This window comes from Nipponia nippon, unplaced genomic scaffold (genome assembly GCF_047370975.1).
Source record: "Nipponia nippon isolate SJK-2023a ecotype South Korea unplaced genomic scaffold, ASM4737097v1 scaffold_4, whole genome shotgun sequence".
Lineage (NCBI taxonomy): Eukaryota > Metazoa > Chordata > Aves > Pelecaniformes > Threskiornithidae > Nipponia > Nipponia nippon.
Window position 1 is genome coordinate 112,889,940 of NW_028262358.1, and position 21,947 is coordinate 112,911,886.

Genomic DNA, 21,947 nt, shown 5'->3' on the forward strand with positions numbered 1-21,947 from the left:
CTCAGAAACAGAAGCATATACCAAATGAGATAGATTTCCCCACACCCCCCCTCCCCCCCAAGTATTAATGAGTAATAGTATCTGAACATGCACAAGCAAACAGCCTGGTATATAAAAAGGTAAGAAGTGCTAGGCATAAACAGCAGCATGAAAAGCAAGTGGAGCAACTTAAAGACCAGCAAAGAAACTTGAACTTGATGCAGAACATACAACAGAAAATTCAAACAGTGAAGCAAAGGGGAGAAATTACACCGTCAAAGGAAATTTGCTAGTTTTCAGCATCACTAACCAAACAGAAAGAAGGACCGAAGAGGAGTCAATAGCTTGAATCAGGACTGAAAATAGTAATGAAAGAAGGTCATGTTTTAAATCCATCATAAGCCAACAATAAAGAGCACTACCATTGTAGCGTCTATAGCAGACTTAGTGCTAGCCAATGAGTTTACGGATAAAAAGTTGAATGCCAAGACAGAATGAAACAAGACTGTCTGACACAGCTTGTCAGTATTGCAATCAATGTTAGACTCCAGTAAAACTTCATGTACACAAATTCAGTTTGAGATTAAAAATGTATATATTATTTCTAGTGAGTTAAGTTCATAATAACACCTGACCAACCTAGAGGCCTTCTATGATGGAGCGACTGCATCAGTGGACAAGGGAAGAGCTACGGCTGTCATCTATCTGGACTTCTGTAAGGCCTTTGACATGGTGCCCCACAATATCCTTCTCTCTAAATTGGTAGGATATGGATTTGATGGGTGGACTGTTCGGTGGATGAGGAATTGGTTGGATGGTCGCATCCAGAGGGTAGTGGTCAATGGCTTGATGTCCAGATGGAGATTGGTAACAAGTGGTGGCCCTCAGGGGTCCGTACTGGGGCCAGTGCTGTTCAATATCTTCATCAATGACACAGACAGCGGGATCGAGTGCACCCTCAACAAGTTTGCAGATGACACCAAGCTGAGCGGTGCAGTTGACATGCCTGAGGGATAGGATGCCATCCAGAGGGACCTGGACAAGCTTCAGAAGTGGGCCTGTGTGAACCTCATGAGGTTCAACAAGGTGAAGTGCAGGGTCCTGCACCTGGGTTGGAGCAATCCCCAGTATCAGTACAGGCTGGGGGATGAAGGGATTGAGAGCAGCCCTGCCGAGAAGGACTTGGGGGTACTGGTAGACAAAAAGCTGGACATGAGCCGACAATGTGCTCTTGCAGCCCAGAAGGGCAACCGTATCCTGGGCTGCATCAAAAGAAGTGTGGCCAGCAGGTCGAGGGCGGTCATTCTGCCCCTCTACTCTGCTTTGGTGAGACCCTACCTGGAGTCCTGCGTCCAGCTCTGGGGTCCTCAACACAGGAAGGACATGGACCTGTTGGAGTGGGTCCAGAGGAGGGCCACAAAAATGATCAGAGGGCTGGAACGCCTCTCCTATAAGGAAAGGCTGAGAGAGCTGGGGTTGTTCAGCCTGCAGAAGAGAAGGCTCTGGGGAGACCTTATTGCGGCTTTTCAGTACTTGAAGGGGGCTTATAAGAAAAATGGGGACAAACTTTTTAGCAGGGCCTGTTGCGATAGGACAAGGGGTAATGGTTTTAAACTAAGAGAGGGTAGATGTAGCCTAGATATAAGGAAGACATTTTTCGTGATGAGGGTGGTGAAACACTGGACCATGTTATGTTGCCCAGAGAGGCGGTAGATGCCGCATCCTTGGAAACATTCAAGGCCAGGCTGGATGGGGCTCTTAGCAACCTGATCTAGTTGAAGATGTCCCTGCCCATTGCAGCGGGGATGGACTAGATGACCTTTAAAGGTCCCTTCCATCCCAAAGCATTCTATGATTCTATGATAATTTAGGAATGTGACAGGTTATTATTATTAAACACAAACCAACATGCAACCATTTAATGAGCATTTGATTTCCAAAGAGAGATCACCTCATGTGTACAGACTTAACTTCTAGCTGCACTACAGTGCCATGTAATAAGGTTAAAGCCATTAGACCTCATACAACATGGGAAATACATCTGCTAGCCTGTAAGATCTGTCTCTCTCTCTCCTCCTGTATACAGCCTTCTTAGACAGTATTTATTTCCAGTTCAAATGAAGTCTTTATTTTCAACATCCTACATTCAGAATATTAGCTAAAGCTGTAGCATAAGGACCACGGCTGAGAGTTCTGCTTCTCTGGCTTAATATAGCTATATTTATAATCAAGGTCAACCTTATATAAATAAGTGACAGAACTGCCTTAGGAGCCGGGTCAAGCCTGTAGAATGAACTCCGGTAAGATCACCACAAACTTCTACATATTCAGTCCCAAGTTCAAAGCACTCTTCTTTTGACCTTGCTTTCATTAATGCAAAAAAAGATAAACACATATCAGCATGTGACAATTTAAAAACCATTCCACATGCTGTTTTTCCCCTATGGGAAAGGAGATGAGAGAATAAGACACACATGACATATTTGTCACAGCCACTTAATGCACTTAAAGCCTACAGAAGCCATTGAGGTGGGGGCAGTATAGAGAGTCTAAATATGGTCTTATGAAGTTAGATGTGAATAGACAAAAACAATGGTCTAACAAGGACAGGAATAAAGAGAAACAGAACAGGAACTAAAATACACAGTGGCTGTGATACAGAGAGATAAAACAAAAACAAAACCAGAAAAAAAACCCTACCTTGTAGACACTGAATTTATGTGAGGCGAAAGCAGACCTAATTCTGCCTCTTACAGAGAGACTGTTAGAGGCTTCTGTAAGCGGCAAGCAACAGAAAAGGGAAGCAGGCTAAGTGCACAGAGCACAAGTTCACTGTATAAATGCACCTTTTCACATAGTGACTGAAAAGCCAGTTATATCAGGCTACTTAACTCTGTGGAACTGAGCTCCCAGCTTCCTCACCAACTCTAGACTGCATGAAAAGCATCACTAAGAAGAATCTCTGAGGTTACTGTTTCAACATATTGCCAGTTGCAATGCACAACAGAACACGAATCAAATTAATTTTCTTGAATGAAAGTAACGGGTAAGGAATAAAAACCTAAGAATTTTCTGGTAAGAGCAACTTTCTTCATCTGCTATTAATTGCAAAATTCCCACTCCCCTCTGCAACTTAGCAGTATTTGTTAGAACTACTGCTTGATGCTCCAAGAAAAAGCTTGCCCCCCAGCTAAGGTCAGTAAAATACTCCTCTCCAAAATCACAGAAACACCTCAGCATTAGATTATTAGCATGAGGACAGGTACATAACATATTAATTAACCTTAGGGTAATTAAACTTTTTCACTCCTTTCTAGAGCGAACAATCCCCTTGATATATTTATTCTAGTCACTTATCAGATCACCGGGATAGGACAAATAAGGAGATAAGCTGTTAACAGCAAAAATTATCCAGCACATTTCTTGCCTAGCTGTACGGCTTTTCTTCTCATCCATCAAGACTGGGAAGTAGTGAGCAGTGGATCAGAGTGGCAGTGGGGAGACAGCTCTGATGCTGTGCAAGCAGGGTTCAGCAACAGCCAAAACACTGGTGTGTTATCAACACTTCTAGCCACAAACGAAAAGCACAGCACCATAGGGGCTGCTATGAAGAAAGTCCGCCCATCCCTGCCAGGCCCAGTACAGACCTAAACCAGAAATAAATACAGCTTCTCCAAGGGTAATGAAGTCTCCTCACACCAATGCCTTCCACAGCCAGTCCATTTCTGGAAATTCTCTTCTCTTCTTCTGTCTGGCATTATTCTTACAGACCTTTATTTGTGGTTTTATTTGGTTGTAGAGCTCCTTTAACATCTTCCTCAGGATAAGAAACGAATATAGCTCAGATGCCCTAAACTATAACTATTATGTTTATATTATTATAACAACTAAAATTCAAAATTGTCTTGGGTACAAAACTAAAGCAGTACTTTACACTCAAATCCCTTGTCTTCTCCTTAAAGCAAAGTAATAACTTCATCAGAAATATAAAGTATCAAGCTGATTTCCTTTTGGTCATCAACACTGCAAAAAAAGTTAATGAGAATTTCTGGCAATTTATGATTCTGTTTTGATGTGCATATACTAGCTGTCAGTATTTCATGCCACAGTAAAAAAAAAAAAAAAAAATCAAGTCTTCATCCAACAGACCCAATCATTCCTTCAAAATGTCTTTCTTGACTAACTAGCAAGTCCTAAAAGCCTGTCTGAGCCAGTGGAAGAGGAACTCTCCCCCTTACTCCCCATTATCCTTATGACACATCTGTCATTTTCATTCTGAGAACATTTCTCCCATTATGCCAGAGGTACTCATGTACTGTTTTGAAAGATTTATGTTATTTTAAAGTAGACATAGGAAGTGTAGACTTCTCCATGCTTCTATACAGCTTCTTATAAATTCAGCTAGAGTTTTCAGACAGGGTACTTGATTCAATGGACTAGAGAAATTACACCTACTGTGACTCAGATGCTGTTAAACAGAAAAATACACTCTATGATCTTGAGGATCCACCTTCTAAGCACGTGGCAGAAGTGCCAGATTTAGATCTTTACTGAATATGTAAAGATTTAGAACAGGGGGAAAAAAGGATTGGTTATACACCTTCACCCACAAAAATGCTCTCAGTTATCATATAAGAATAACGCATAGCTTTGAATTATATCATTAAAGGACCTAGGGACGCACTTCTGTTTTGAGAAACAGTCAGAAGATAAAGGTGATTCAAGACACCAATGGCATGAGCTGGAAGACAATCTGCTATGGAATTATGTCTACAACTGAGTTTATCATCTTCATAAAAGTTTGTACCATAAAAGTTTAAGATCAGGGCTTCCCCCCCCCCCCCCCCCCCCCGAGCTCTTAGGAAACACAAAAATAAAACCCATGGCTAGATCTGTTTCCATGGATAAAAACTGGTATGGCATTTGAGGAAAGCAACTTGGAAGCAGAGACATTCTTTATTACCAGTATTTAAGATGTACTTTTAAACAAACAGCTGATTTGCAGTGGAAACTGAGCATTTCAGTCTGGGTGGGCTGTGGTTTGTTTATTTTTTTGTTTGTTTGGGTTTTTTGGGTTGGGGTTTTTTGTTTGTTTGTTTTGTGGTTTGTTTTTTTTTGGGGGGGGGGGGGGGGGGGGCTAGATGGGACTACTTATTTTGCTCAAAAGCATTTGTTTCTATTTCTCCTTATCTAATTCAGTGACACTCCCTCAACTGGATACCCTTGGAATTAGTAACAATGAATGTATTCTCCTGTGGTTTTTTCTTATTGGGCATTCAGATCTCTTTTTTCTTTTTATTATTATTTTTTTATTTTATTTTTCTTGGTGTGCTGTTCACTCAGGATCTTCTCATACAGTTGTTTTCCAAAGCTACTGCTTACAAGTAGTACTTAAGCATATATTTTTTTTTAGCAAACAACAGAATTCACTGCTTATCACAGTCACATAAAATATTTTACCAAGATGGAACAAAAGATTTAGCCAAAGATCATATCAGTAAGAGATAAACTACATGGTGCTATTGGTAAGACTTTGCTTATTAAACAGCAATTGGAGTAGAAATAGTTCAATCTAACATCTCTGTCCTCCTTCTTATGACTTACTCTTCCAAAAGACTTCATAGCTCTTTCTATAAAGTAAGATTGTCTAGAAAAGCTGAACTAAAATAAAAAAATCTTTTTTTTATCAAAGGTGTCTTGCAACAGGTGGACCTAGACTCAAAGAAAGCTATTTAACAAACATGAATGAATTCCTCACAAGCAACCTATTTTGCAAGCCCCACAAATTTCAGTTGTGGGCTAAGTTTTCCTTTAGCTTCTAAACAGAAGATAGAATGCAAATCTCAGCAGAAACATGAAAGGCTGCCTAATTGCAGAACTGGGCAAATATCAAAACTGGCTTTCCCTCTGTAAATTAGGAATAATTCTGAACATGGAAAAAATCTCCTCTTATGCCACGGTGGTGATTAGTGGTCCCTCTTTTCAGAAAACTTGTAACCAGAAGTGTTCTTTTAGCTGTAATGCAGAGCTAGGCTGAAAACCAAACAGTCTAGAGAGAGCTTCTGTACAGGAGGAAGGAACTGGGGTAAATTCAGAAAGGCTCTCTTGGAGTGGCAAAGAAGAGTTTTTACTCAGGTATCTTAGCAGGAATGGCAATTGGTGCCTTACTGAACTTTGGTATGTCACCTCTGATTTAGTTCAGAGTTTACCATGTAACTGCTTTAATCACAGGTGATGAATAAGAAGCAAAGCTGTGCCATTTCAAAAAGAGACACTTGCCAAAGGAAATAAAAAAATTCGTGAATGAATGAGGATGAATTTTCAGAACACCACAGGTAAACTAAAATACAAAACAACACACCTCAAGGAAGGCTATGGAAACTTTTTGAATAGCACTCTTCTTGTTTAAATGGACACTTGACTCTTCCTAGGAAGTACTATATTGCATCAGTATTGCAAGATGACACCATAGGCTATGCTCATTATTGCTCAGTGTTTATAAGCTACTTTGAAGACTGAGAGTGTTATTACCTATAAATGACACTTGATATTGTGCTTCAAAAACTCTTCCACAAATTGTGAAGTACTTGTCTGTTTACTGCACTGTAGAAGAATAATTACACGTAACTGAACAGGCTGCTCACGGTGTAAGTCAGATCAGCTCCTTAACAGGCTTAACTCATGTACTGGCTTTTTAGAATAGCTTTAATGCTGCACATTAATGAATATGACTTTAAAAAGAAAGAGTACTAACCCTGTAGAGAGGGTGACATTTGTCCTTGAAACATGGTGCCAAACGAGCATAGATCTGCAGGCTATAGTAATAACTTGCCAGCTGGAGAGATAACGCAGAATGTAATTGCTTTTCAAAGCATTTGTTGGCATCTACCACCTAGAAGAAAGAGAGCATTAATTTAGATGAAAGAATTAACAAGCACACAACATTAAGTGCACAAACTTTCTAAAAAGCTACTTGCTGTGATTTAGAAATAGCTCTGAATGTGTTTTTCTGGCACAGAAGTAAATCAGTAACCTACACACACACGAAGATAATTCTACATTATGATGTTTTTCTCCCCTTGCACAAATACCTAACCAGAACGATTTTCCAACTACATTTTTGCTGCTTCTATACCACAAAGTTATTATCCATATTTCTGAGCTACATTAGAACTGTCAGTCAGGTGGCCCAATTATTAAGTAAGAAAATGTGTCTTTTCACCAGTGCCATGCTCATAAAGCCAGTCCAACAGCATTTGTTCTGAGTTTCCTTTAAATGCACGAGGCCAAACTATAAAAATGCGTATTTAACTGAATGCAAAGACTTAGATTTTAAAGCCCTAAGGAAATTAAATTTTCTTATGGAATTTTGAAATGCTATGAGTGGTCTTTCCTGGTAAAAACATACAGAGCAAAATCACTATCAACATACCTGCGGCAGTGCAAGTAGATAGGCAAGGGACAAGGCCATATCATTTGGTAAAGCATCACTTGCCAGTTGTAGCAGAACTGCAACATATAGGGAGTGGAAATAAAGCTTTGATTACTGACCCATCTAGCCTTGACAGTTAGCAAATGAAATGTTTTCAGTGTAACCGTATTTTATTAGACACTAGCTTGAAGCACTCTATACATACTTAATTAAACACTTATCAGTGCAATCCAGAAACAGATAATATGTAATTAAACTGCAGCACAGCTTTACCTTGACTTCCAGGCAAAGCATTTGATGCATTAACCAAACAAGAATGAGACTATGCAGTAACAGATGCTAAACAAAGCCACTAAAATATCACCTGTACTGATTTACGACAAGTAAATCTTCTGCTTGTAAAATCAAGGCAGCAATGTAATGTTGTAAGCATTTGAAGATATCAACCAGAGGAAGAGTACAAAATGTCTTCACTTCAAGCCTGAGCTCTAATTCACTTATCACTTAACACAACAAACCATGTTAAAAACTTCTGTCTTAAAAAAAAAAAAAAAAAAAAAAGACAGCTGTAAGTGTAACATGAATTTTAAATAAGAACAGTGAAACACCAAAACCAGGTCCTTCCACATATTGCAAACAGAAATATCAGCACAACAACAGAGTCAAAATTAATGCATCAAAGAATAATTATTCTGATTATAAAAAGATACGCTTCTGATAAAACTGACAGAAAAATTACCTGCTTTTCCTACCATATAGATGCAAAACTTGTTTTTTTGTTTAAAAAACCCACTATATTTTACACTACGCAAATAGGAGAACCAATACACAGACACAATGTGAGCACCCAAGATTTGTTAATTAGTAACAGGATCTCTCCTTCATGCAGTTATCTCCTTCTGTACTAAAGTCAAGCATCACTGTGATTGCTAGGGAAGTTCCAACAAACAATTACTGAGTAACGATTCTGGTGATGCACTTAATATTCACTTTTGGCAGTAGAGAATATAAGTTATTAGTTCCAGGGACAACTTCAAAAATCTTATGAAACCTGAGCCAGAAATTGCATAAGAAATTATGTCAGGAAAATAACATTATAGTTTCCTTTTTTTAAAATAGACGATATTATTATTATTATTCCAATCAGCAGAAGCCATCTTCCAGCAATTTAGCTCTTTTTTTATTTTAAGGAAGTCTAAGATACCTATATTCCCACATTACACAAACTACTCTTGAGGGCACGCTGGCAAGAAACCTGATTACTCTACACACACAGCCCCCCAGTGACTTCTTTGTTCCAAAGAATGATTTATAAAAGGTTTGAGTGACCAACTACAATTTTCAGATTATCATTAATTTGCCATCAGCCTGAAGTGGATGTACATCCTGGCCCTCAGCCAGATACAAAAAACAAATTTCTATGTGACATGTCATCACAGATGCTGTCTACATGGCAATATGTCACAGTTACTGCAAATACAAGCCTGTCCAACAGCACCTACGCTCTATGCTTCAAATAGCTTTACCAATAGTTTCTTGCTGCTGACAGCTTGTTTCTGCTACATTCAAAATAACCTGCATGCTGTCCAAGCAAAGATAACAGGACTCGAGAAATATTGAATATTAAAATCTTGATGAATTAGTTTGCAAAACTGGTATTTCCTACTCCAAGCACAAGCAAAGTTACTTTATATATTCTTACAACCACCTCTAGTTGAACAGAAAAAACTGGGAGGAGGGAAAGAAGAATTTGGGCTCGGCACTCTTCTCCCTTTCTCTGGAAAATGAATGATTGCAAAGCCTCAGCAATACATTATAAATTGTGGGTTCTCTTCCAACTTAACATCCCCAACATGACAACTGCCACACTAGCAAAAATTTATCTTCACCATTCAGATAACAATCATGATAAAGAACATAGCACCAATACAAGGCCAGAAAACAATACGATTTTATTCATACTTTCATGAAGCTCAACACAAAGGCATCCCAGTTGCCAGAATGTACTTAAGAAGAAAGACCTGCCTCCACTGTCATCCCTTCTGAGAAAAAAAAAAAACCCTGTACTGATTCAATAAATGTAAATTTTCTGTGTGCTTGTGTGCAGACACGTGTTCATGTATCCATATACAGATGCCTACTTTACATATAAACAAACACGCGTATACACAACTGTCTCCCAGTGAAGCCCTACGGAAAATGGTTTACTTGCGAAAACTGGAATTTATCAATACCTAGGACGTTTCAACCATTTTTCCATGTTTTTTTCTCAGAAAAAACATGCAAAAACTGCTTCAAGTGTTCAATTGTTCATTTAGCATGTGATAAAATCTCACTAAACTTAAAAGTATATATTTCAGTTAAACAGCCATATCTGCAAGCAATTTCAAAATCATGGAAAACAAAGCTATTCTTTGTTCTAAAACTCCTAAGGATTAATAGGTATGACCGACTTTCTTAGGTTTACTTTGAGTTTAGTACATAATCTGGTTACAATGAAATTCAGCCATCAATTGTAGTAACTTCCCATTCAGATCCCATCTTCAACCTCCCCATCAAATCCCTAATTGAGAAAGACAACTACATTAAACAGAGATGCACAACATTGCCTTGGCCACGCTAAGTCTGGATGCACTACAATAGTACAACTGAGGAAAGAGTGCTTTACTAAACCCAAAGTGATGGGTGTTACCACTTAACTCGAAAATGCTCAGTCTACGACCTACATCCACATAGAAAGGACAAGAAAAGTTCAAGGCTTGTGACCTTATCAAATCCCCAAAAGCAGCAGCAAACATTATCTTGAGTTTTATCATTCACACTGCCTCTGGGGAAAGTGTTTAGCCATTCCCTCACACCTGGAGCATGACACTGCTATAGTAATAAAGAGAGTGTGATGTATACTTCAGCTTCTCTTAGGACAATGTGCTAAGTACAACTAGGGCTTCTTTGCTAAACTGCGTCTTCTTCCAGGTTCATTGATTCTTCTAATGGAGCTGAAACCTGCTGCTGTAGCTGTCCTAGAAGGTAACTAGAAGGAAACGAATAGGATTCAAACTTGTCAGCAAAATCAAATGAAATCTGCTATGTTTGTTAGTTACTAGTACGGTAGCCAATAACTCATGTTAGCATTCAAGTTTCATATTGCAAAATCCTCCCAAAACCTTAGAGTAACACTGAAAATATGGGAAAAAACACAGAATAGTAAATGGGGTTCATATCTGCATGATTTTTTTATTTCAAATTTTGGTGGTGTGCTATTAATATGCACGTTTTCAAGCTCCACAATCCTGAAAATGTTAACTGATCATAAGGACTTTCATGGGAACTGATAAATCAAAGCGTTAAGAAGGGGGAAGAGGTGCAATCCAAAACTGTTAATCCAGGGCTAAATGCATTACAATTAGCAAATTACCAATCTATTCATTTACAGAAAGCTACATTACACTTATGCGTAAGAACGCTGTCTACTGACTACCAAAAGGTGTCATACAGCAGGATTGCTGAGTACAGAATAGATATAGCTCAGTTTTCCAGAGGAAAACACAGACCTCTCAGTTCCATAGCACAGTTGGAGAGACTCATAAGTGAAATTCAGATTGACTATAGAATAAGAGTGGTGGAAGAGAACAGAAGTATTAAAATGGTAAAAACAGTAGTCTGCACATTTAAGAGGAGGAAGATAGAGGCTCAAGAACTAAAGCTGGAATCTAAAATTTCTTTTCTTCTTCAAGCAAAAAGTCCCCAAAACTGAAATTTCCATCTCAAAGGCAGCCACTGAACTGTAAACAACCAGTTCCAATTACTCAAGTTGGAGCAGGAAGTATTACCAAAGATCTGCCAACTAACATCATTTGCCCTAAAAAAGCAATGAATGCTTTTTAATCCTTGCCTCCCCCTCAAGACACAAGCATCAGAGCTAGAAGCCTATGGGCTTTCAGCATACAAGAAAAGAGATTCTAAGTACTGATTTAAAACTGTTTTTGCATTAAGAGAGCATGAAAGGAACTAAATGGGGATATTTTCACATTTTTACAAGCTGTTGCTGACCTTTTCTAGTTCACAATGTTATTATATTACAACCGTACAGGTTATCTGTAGAAATATCACATACCTCAAACTACTGAATCATATACTTGTAACACAAACATGCTGGTTTTCACTAAACAGTTGAAATAAAACTGTGTGGCTTATGAAGAAAGTCGCACTTGAAACTTTTCTCATATTGCAAGTGATTTAATATACTCATTTTTCATGGCGGAACTTACCATGTAGTAAAATATAATACAGATATCTCCCTTCAAAAGACACTAACAGCATGTAAATATATAAACAGTTCATTTCTTAAACCAGCAGGAGACAGCCAAAAGGAAAGACAAACAATCATAGGTGGTTTTGTGTGGTTTGTTGGTTTTTTTTAAAAAGTGAAACTTTCTGTTAACAAATTATTGAGTATAACCTATAAAATGTAGAAATTTCAAAAGAAGACAGAAAGTTCTAGTGATTCCAGAAGCTGCAGCTAAGCATTAATTCGCAAATAAAATACTGTAATAACCCTGCAATACTGAAAGCAATATATACAATGGCACAGAATGTGAACAAGTGAATACACAGGCATACATACAAATAACATTAACACTGGGTTGCAAATCAAGTATCTGTATGTGGTAGTATTCATGAAACCTTCAAAATCCCCCCCCCGCAGTGTTCATATCTTTGTCAGCCCCCAAATCTCAATTTCTGCTTATTTAAAGCCAACTTTCAGATTTCAGATTTCTAGTCTTTACTGAGCAACTCCTTTCAAAAATACCACTTCTCTTGAAAACTCTGCAGCTACTTCTATCAAGACTACTTACCAACGTAAGATGTTAAACTCAATCACAATTCACACAAAATAACCAAACAATACATCAAACCATTGCATGCAATTCTCCATATTTAAACCCATCCATAGATTCTCCTATATTTACTATATATAGTAAACACAGGAGTGAATATACATGTACCCATACCTTCTGTAGTTGGAAGTAGGTCTTTTCCTTCACTCTTTGTTTCTGTCAGTTTCTCTGTTCTGAGCAATACTTCTGCAAAGCTTTCCAAAGAATTGTTCTGGTATGTGCCATAGCTGATTTCAGACTAGAAGTAAAATAAGGTAACTGACACATGCGCACTATACCCTGCAGTTATATTTAGTTCACTTGCAGCAGATGCAATTATCTACCTCAGTTCCTGCATTTGCTTTCCTTTCTGTTTAATTCTGGATTTTCTCCTACTATCGCACAAAATTTCAAGTCACACAAATACTCCAAAATCCATATTGTTACTTAACTATAAGATCTCAACAGAAAAATAACACTTCAGAATTCTGTAACAGAAACTTACTTCTGCAACATATGGATCAGCAATTAGAGACTCATAAAATGGATGACAGCCTTGTTTTTCCACAGTGGCATTTTCTCCAGGCCCACTTTTTAATATGTCTCCAAATTCTTGGCCCTGGGAAAAAAAAAGTATAGTTGAGCCTAGTCATAAAAAAAGCTCATTAAAAAGTCTGTAACTGCTCTGCAGAAGGGAAGCAACTGTAAATGAAAATATCCTTGAATTCACTGGGGAGAAAGACAGAAGTCATGTTACATAAACCAACGCTGAATGAGGTCCAGTATTTTTAAAAAAAGAGAATCATGCTCAAAAGTAGTATCAGAGAAAGCAGTATCATAAATATTATGGAAAATCCACTGAAGTAGAAAATGTAGAAAAGAGAAACTGAAAAGGAACAGCTTTGAATATAAAATGATATATATTTAAAGAGTGGACTTCACTGCTTTCTTCCCCAAAATTCTGAAGTTCTGCCAAATTTCAACTATGCTTTCTCACACTATGCTAAAAAAGCAGGAGAAAACAGATTAGAAAACAAGAAAAGGAAATAGCTTTAGACTCTTCCTTTCTTTGGGATTTGCTTGCAAACAATCCCTTGATGTCTCTAGTTCATTTATTGATTTGAAGTCTCCAGTTATCAGATACCTATAAAGGAGCCCAGCTTTTATACTAATGTATCAGTGAATGTGTAAACATCTGCAGACACATCAGCAATCCCTTACATGTAATGGTCGAAGATAAGTTAATGATCTCTTCCACCACTGTCCATCACTGACAGCATGCAGCATGGCTTTTGTAGTCATAGTTGTGTTAGACAACACCTTCATGGTTTTTGATGTCGTCCAGTACAACAAATCAGCAGACTGGCTAGAGGAGACGTTGGTTTCATCCTGTGAGCATATCCAACACACAACAGCAAGTGTTAGACTCATGCTTTAATTAGGCTAATGACCTAAAGACAAATGCATTAGAGATAAAGAACACTATGTTAATAACATATTTTAATGATCATTAATTTAAGCAACAGCTGTTGTAAAAATAAACAAAAGAAAAGTTAAAAGTGATTTAGAAGTTTCAACGTGAAGTGAGTAGCGTGACCAGTAGAACATTTTGCCCCTTATTCAACTATAACCTCTTGTTTCCACAGACACCAGCTGTTTTTAATTCCGAAGTTTATAGTGGTAATGTTTTACACAATTGTTGAATGCTTCTGTTAGAATAATGATCTCTCTACAAATGAGGAGATTGAGTATGCTAAAATTAATCTTCACTAATTCAAGAAAGCTGATAGTAGAGACAATCCTGTATTTGTACAGAGGTAGCATTAATTAAGTTGAATTCTCAGTAGGGGAAATGGTGAAGAGATGTAAACATTCATCTCCACACTAAGTGAAAAAGTATCATCAAGATCTGAAATTCTGCAGTTGGCACTTACAAGGTACCAAATATAGCAAACCTAAAAGACTGCAAAAGAGAATTGAGACCCCAGCCTATTCTCGCTCCCAAACTGCTTCTACAATACGTGACATATACATCTACGCATTATCCTACAAAACATCTTCACTTGGTCTCAGTAAACTCACATGTAAGTCAATTCTTAAAAGCAGAAGACATGTTCCACAAATCGAGCTTTCTGTACCAGCTCTTCCTCATGCAAAGCATCTAAATAATACCCAGAACATCCCTGTTGGTTGATCTGTGCTATTCCAGTCCTGAAAGGTTTGTGTTAATTGCATGCTTTACAAAGCTTACACATTAGACATAAATAGATAATTACCATGCTAATGTAAACACACTGTCTTCAGCAATAGAAAATACAAATATTCTCCTCCACACAGCAAACTTCAACAGCTTTATATCCAATATTCCTCCCTTAACAACTCTATTATTCATTTCCCCATACACTGAAGTGTATTGAAATAGAAAAATGCTACCTGTATAGCTAAATGTGAGGTATTAGTTTACAACTTACTAACTCATGACAAAATTTCAAACAGAGCAAAAGGATGCCAAGTTATGGTCAAGTGAATTACGTCCCAGCGTAACTTCAGTGACAATACATGTTAGCTTCAATAAGGCAGAGTTTCACTGTAGACGAACTTATTTTTAGTACCTTTTACTGTAGCATGCAGTAAATCACTGCCTCAAGCTGACCACTGAAGTAGCAGGTCCATCTTAAGTCCTTCTTTCCATTAAGGCTTCAGCATTTTTTTTTTCCAATCTTTTCTGAAATTATATTCTGCATTTCACAGATGCACCACTAACTGACTGGCTAAACTGGAAATTTCAGCTCTTAGTTCACCAAATGAAGAAAGAGCATGCCAAGTACAATAAGCCAGAATTTTTATTCCTCTGAAAAGTAAAAAGCAATAGAAAATTCTAGGTCTGGTGGCTTGGTGGGGTGGGGGAGAATTTCTTGGTGGTTTGGTTTTTTTTGTTTTTGTTTTTGTTTTTTTTTTTAAATAAACCAGTCTTGGTATTTAGTACGAAAGCTTTTTGTGATTTATTTTAAATTATATACAGCGTACTAATTTTTCTCTCTGTCCCCATTTTCAAGCAGATGCTGCAAGACACCTAACTGATTCTTCACGGGGAAAAAATAAAACAAAATCAAAACAAAACAGAACCAGAAAAAAAATCTGCCCCTCCCTCCCCCCCAAGTTCTCAACTGCATTTGAGCAAAACACATTTTTTAAAATAAACCTCCTTCAGTAGTGTGAAAACTAATGGGCTAACTTGTATGCTGGTGTGTATGTTTCTATAGGTCTACCACTATCAGATAAACTGTATTGATTTTTTCTAAAAGAATTTCAACTCTTACGAGTAATTACAGTCTTTTCTACACAAATAAGAATTCTGTTTTCTGAAAAGCCATTCTTCTGTGTACCTGGAACAGCAGCACTTTCAGCCTATAACTTTTTGCTATCCTGGATCAATCTCTCATAAAATAAATGATTTCTTAAAGACTGCTGGAGGTCTTATTTTAAGAAGATAACTTCAATTGTATCTTCAGGAAGAAGTTATAGTTTGGAGGTTTTGAGGGGTGTTTGGGGGACATTATTTTCTTATATTATTTCTTCATATATCCTTTATAAAAGTAAGCACTTCTGATTAAAAACAAAATAACAACAACAAATTAATCCTAAATTAGCAGCTCAAAAATTTGTATGAATCTAAATTAATGTAAAAAACCCCCCAAAATTCTGAATTATCGAGTAACAGCTAAAATTTTTACACATACACATGTGCTCATATATACACATATATATAATTCCAAACAGTCTACTGCAAGGACAAATAACAAAGCCAAGTATGTTTTAAATAAGCCACAAAAGAGGAGTAATAAATTAGTAATAAATTTGAAACAATGATTTTTTTTTTCTTTGGCAATTTGAATGACAATTAGTCAAGGTGCAACGATCAACACATGCAAAAACCACACACTGTATACACGTGCATTAAGAGTCATTATGCATTAAGATTATGAAGGAAACAAAATGAGGTGGAACACATCCTGTTCATAAGACAGAACATCAAGTATTAGTTTTACTTTTTTCTTTTTTCTCCTTTTTGGTACCTCCATTAGAAAACAGGAATTTAAAATAGCATCTTTTACGTAACTATTCATGCTTAATCTACCTTTATGTTTTGTGCCTCGGAGAGTTTTGGTTTGGGGTTTTTAGGGTTTTGGGTTTGTTTGTTTCTTTCTTTTCGTAGTGTATGTTACAGCTAATCATAGAATCATTTAGGTTGGAAAAGACCTTTAAGATCATCAAGTCCAACCATAAACGTAACAATAACCAATCAACCAATCTAATTGAAAACTACAGTCCTGCAAAGATAACCCACACCCTAGATAGGAGACTATGGAAAAGATTCACCTCAAGATGACAACACAAATTCAGGTGTCACTGGATGTCTAAGCTCTTATTAGAGCCATAATGTCACTGGAACTGAAAAAGTAACCCAGCCTTAAGCATACACAATGCATTTGATTCAGCTGCTTAAACACAGGCTTTGATGACTGTCCGAGATATATAGCAGTAATTAAGATATCTGCTTAACACTTGTAGATCTGACAGAGGACCTAGGCTTTTTGGGTCAAGTAGCTAAAGGACAGGAGGATAACTTAGAGCATCTCAAATTGTTGATATCTATGATTACATAACTGAATCAAGCACCTAATGGCTGATTAACTGCATTATTCTCTATGCACCATTGACTGGATCTCCACTGACTACAACAGGAGTTTAAACAGTGCACATATAGAGTTCCACGTTGAGATTTTTCTCTTTCTCTGCACAAGAGTCCACTGATACTGTAAATGAACATGATTCCTTTAGGAATTACAGCTGCTTCTTCCTATAAGAATAATTCTAATTTAGATATTACAGAATTAAAACCAGTACATTTACTACACCACAAAACACAGCTCCAGTTAATCGCAACAAAAAATAAAATTTAAAAAAAAAAAATCACAACTATTTGAAACAGCAGCTGGAGCATTACTTTTGCTCTCAGGTTCCAAAGACCACGGGTGGAAGAGTTCCCAGTGCATGCTACATAAATACAACATTCCCTAATCATTTCTAACCAGCAGTGATAAAAATGCATGACATACCAATTTAATGTACACAAATGTTTTAAAAGATCTTGTCTTTTCCCAGATCTAGTACTTGGGAAAAATGCAAAAGCAAAGAAGATGCTAATGCTCTGTTAATCAGAAATTTTCTTTTCTTTAAGCAACGCTTCAGAAAATCATTCCAATAATTTGAAGATAGTCACCTCTAGAAATTATTTCTGCTCTCATACAGAAGTGTTTGGTTTCAAAGCAACTTGAAACTGCAAATTTCTCTTGTGCTGATGTGCCACTTTACAGTAATTAAGTTTTCACATTCAGATATGTAAAAGATAATGATTTTATTTATAACAGGCATAATGCATGTTTTAAGTACTATGCAGATTTCACATAAAGTCAGAGCTCATTTACAAGGCAATTGATGGTTATTGTTTCTACTGTTAATACACAAGACAGCATCTCATGACTAAGAATTATATTTTAGTCTAATAATGATAGCAATAATGTGGTGAAATGCTCTTTATTAATGAAGATCTTAATTTTCTCACTAAGATATTTTCTTTGAGAAGCACAAGATTAGTTGTTGAGGCATTTGTAGCATACAACAAAGAGAAAAAAGGGTGGGGATTGGGGAAGCAATATTTTGCTTAAAAATAATGTGCTATGTTGGAATCATTGTAGCTTCCAGAGGATAATTTCTCCAACAGATCCCATGAGCTCAATCAACAGTGACAAGTTGGCGTTAAGGTAATGAAATACATCATTGTGCAAATGCATTAGTTCCTACAGAATAATTACATGCATCTTTATCATAGCAATCAGGAATTTCCTTCAGAGTAGGACCACCAAAAACTTGAAGAAAAGTTATACTGAAATCAATATGACAGCAATGTTAAATAACACAATTCTATGCAATCTGTGAAGATATGCAGCCAGCTGGTATCAAGATTTCTGCAAGTTTCACGGGGAAAAAAAGTTTGAGAGGAAACACTTAACAAAAATGAAATTACTTTAGACATTTCTAGAGAGGAGTTCATCAACAGAAGAACGATTGACAAGTATGACCAGCTAGTGGTATAGGTTGGTATACGACAAAAAAATGGTAGTAGCAACTAATGAGTCAATACTAGGTAAAGGTAAGAAGAGTAGAAAAAGGTCACTAAAGCTTTGAAAGGGAAAATTGACATACTTGCAGATAGGTATTTTTTTTAATGCAACAGAGAAAGGGATACCCAAACACATGTATGCTAGAAGAAGCTTAGTCAAGTCAAGATAAGGAAAATAACATTTAGAGCACCAATTTGAAAAGGTATCAATAAGTGAGAAAGAAGAACATTTGTCAACTCTTTAAGAAAAGGGTGGTATAAGTTAATCAGGACATAAGCAAAAAACAAAGGAGTAAAAAGAAAGGGGGAAAAATCTTTTAGGTTTTTTTTTTTCTTAGAAGAAACTGAAATTCTGTGCAAGACAATGAAGGTGAAGCACGAGGAATTAGATGAAGTGGAACTATGGGAATTGCAGTTATGGGATTCAGTTAAGTCAGAGAAACTGAGTTATTGAATATATTGCTTTTCTACATTTCAGATTTCTGTAACAAAAGGAAGGGTTATACAGTGACTAAACTCTTGGCTATGTTTCCTCCTGTGTCATTGCAAGAAATGAAAGAAGCTATAAATCCTTATTAAGTCAACTGGAGAGAACAAAAAGACAGAATTAGAAAATATACAGAACTCGTTTCATAGTGTAACAGTCTGAAATATCACATGCCATGAAGTTGTATTAAAACAGGAAGAAAAAAACCCAATGCAGCAACACACAAACTTGCCAGGTCAACTGTCTGCCTACTTCCAGTTCTAAACAGACAACCAACCACAACTAAGGGGAAAACAAAAAATGAAAGATATATTGGAGAAAATAAGAGTGGATAATTTTATGAATTCCTCAGCATAATGAAAATTGCTTCAGATACCCAAACTGAATTGATAATGAAGTTAATTAGTGAGTTTACTCAACTCTGATAAACCCTTGAATGAGTTTCTGAATCATTTATATGCATGTCTAATTTTTGTGTCACAACATACAGTCAATAGTACTACAGCACATGAAAGGTGATGCATGACAAATTTGTTATATACATTAAAATATTGTAACCATATGTATCCACACCCACGTCAGAAGATTCCACAATTTTATTAACGTCTATTTAATGATCTGCCTGAGAGATTCATTTACCACTTTCCAGAATATAAAAGCATTCCTGCCAGTGAACAGACCTGTTCTTCATATCAATGATTCTAACAGATACATAAAGTGTTTAGCTCTCTTTCTCTGAATACTGTTTTCAGTGCTATTTTACTTTACTGCCCATTTATTTTTTATATATGCAAATATGTATATTTACATATACATATATGTATACAAAGTATGCATGTATGCCTATACATATATAAAAACCATACACATAATATAGACGTATACGTAGAAGTTGCCTGTTCCCATTCCAATAACATGAAGGAGAGGTGTGGGTTTTTTAAGCTACATGGTGTTAAATACACCAAAGGTAAAGACTAGCGTGTTCCACCTACAGCTGTCATTGGTAAAAATTCTCCATGGGTGTAATGATATTAAGGAGGCTGCAATTCAGATATTTTGCTCAAAAACCCAGGCTATACATCATGAACCACCTTTTTTTCTTTCTTTCACTATTCTTTCCTATATTTCTTTAAGGTTTTTGCCCTCCCTGCCCTGATCTGTTTCACCTAAAAAAAATTAGAATTTTCCACTCTGAAAAGGATGAAAAACACACTCCTTTCTTTCATAAATAGGTTATTACATCTTCTTTAAAGAGAGAAATGTACTTGCAATTGTACATGTACACACTTAATTTGTTAATAAACATGGAAAGTAGAAAGAATAATAGCAGACATTTTTCCTGCTGCCCTGCCTCTATTTCCCACAAAACACTCAATGTTCCTTCTGATCTTGCACACAAAAATAATTTCACAAGTTATAAAACGGCAAAGAAGTCATAAACTTCATGATGCACAGAACAAAAGGGGAAAATAAGTTTAATTCAAGACATTTTTTAATTAAATACGTAGCTCAGGTTTATTTTCAAATGTCTTGCTTTGCAATTTGGATAGATCAAAAATCAAACCAACATTAATGTATTTTATTGTATTAAGTTTTGTTGCACTTTCCTCTTCTCCTGCCTCTGGGTTTGTATTTTTTTCCTGTGGTGCTAAGACTGCGTAAGAAGCAGCAATGAAAAATCAGAACAGACTAAGCATAAATGCATAAGCAAAATCTTGGACTTAAAACAATCTAAGAACAGAAATTAGTAGATGTATTTAATGTTGTGTATTTTATCTAGTAAACAGGTAGGTGTTGGTAAAAATTCAAATTCAGCTCTTCAGCGTAATGCAGAACAAAATCATTACTTTAAAAACTCTTTAAAGCTTACCTCTGTATCCTTACTGATCAACGAAGAAGGTCCTGAGATATTTATATTCTCACCTCCTTCTGAAGGAAGGAACTGGTAATTCACAGCCTGATAAAGAATCTATAAACACAAAATAAATATAATCTCTTACCGGTCAAATAATCAAATGTAAAAATTGTAACTGATGGCATAGGAAACACAAGAAATTCTGATGTAAAAGCTTCCATGATAGAAAAACAAGGGTGCAGGGGAAGACAGCAAGAATACATAGGTATCTTTGACATCCTCTCACTGTTATAGTTCCTAGACAAAATGACCTTGCCTTCTCTGTGATTTTTGTATGATATTTTTCACACAATATAAGAATATTTTTGTTTTTAATTATATACACATTGCTGTAATACGTAGGCTAAAGAACTTCCACAAAAAACATCCATTATCTGAACTATGCCTCTGAGGTGTTGGGCAACTCCACAGCAGGAAACGTTACACAAGATAACTGTTTTGTGAGCAGAATTTCCACAGGTCATAGAACTGATGAAGGTGCACAAAAGACACTTACATATATCATCTGGTCAGCGTGACCTTCTGATAAAGATTCTTTGCTTATGTCTATCTATCTACATTCAAAAAGAGAGTGCTTGGACCGAACATGTAGAACCATTAATGAGCAGAGCTGAAAAGCTTATGCTTAAGCTTATAGAGAAAGTAATTGCAGAAGAAACTGGTTAAACATGCTTTGACAGAAATCATGACTTGGGTTTGGCTTCCTGGGGCAAACACCAAATTAATCATTACTGCACTTTTACTACAATGATATTGCACTAACAAAGAAACCTTAGCAACAAATTCAGTCTCAAGTTTTGTGAGCAGAGAAGACAGAGAATCATTTCCCTTGAAGAAGTGGGATGCAAGAGGGGAATAACCAGTGGCTGCGCAGCTCCACTGCACTACAACTAACATGACATGAACCCTTTAAGAGGAACAAGACAGTGATATAGAGGCAGCAAACTGACAGAAAGTCTAACAAATTCTGGCTTATACAGTGCTAAAAGTTTGTTTGACTTCAAATTCTAATTCCAGGTATAGGCACATAAGGGAGGAAACAAGCTTTTATTTCTATACTGTATAGATATCAA

The 21,947-nt window shown here is 36.6% G+C and overlaps 1 protein-coding gene across 1 annotated transcript in view; it reads right to left on the reverse strand.

Moving 5' to 3' along the window:
• Positions 1–21,947, reverse strand: part of NBAS (NBAS subunit of NRZ tethering complex) — a 186,011-nt gene that overhangs the window by 88,206 nt on the left and 75,858 nt on the right. The window contains exons 35-40 of the mRNA XM_009466291.2: positions 20,830–20,928; positions 13,510–13,677; positions 12,794–12,907; positions 12,424–12,547; positions 7,412–7,488; positions 6,734–6,871 (exon numbers count right to left, since the gene is read on the reverse strand). Of these exons, the coding sequence (XP_009464566.2) occupies positions 6,734–6,871; positions 7,412–7,488; positions 12,424–12,547; positions 12,794–12,907; positions 13,510–13,677; positions 20,830–20,928 (720 nt within the window). The remainder of the gene's footprint in view (positions 1–6,733; positions 6,872–7,411; positions 7,489–12,423; positions 12,548–12,793; positions 12,908–13,509; positions 13,678–20,829; positions 20,929–21,947) is intronic.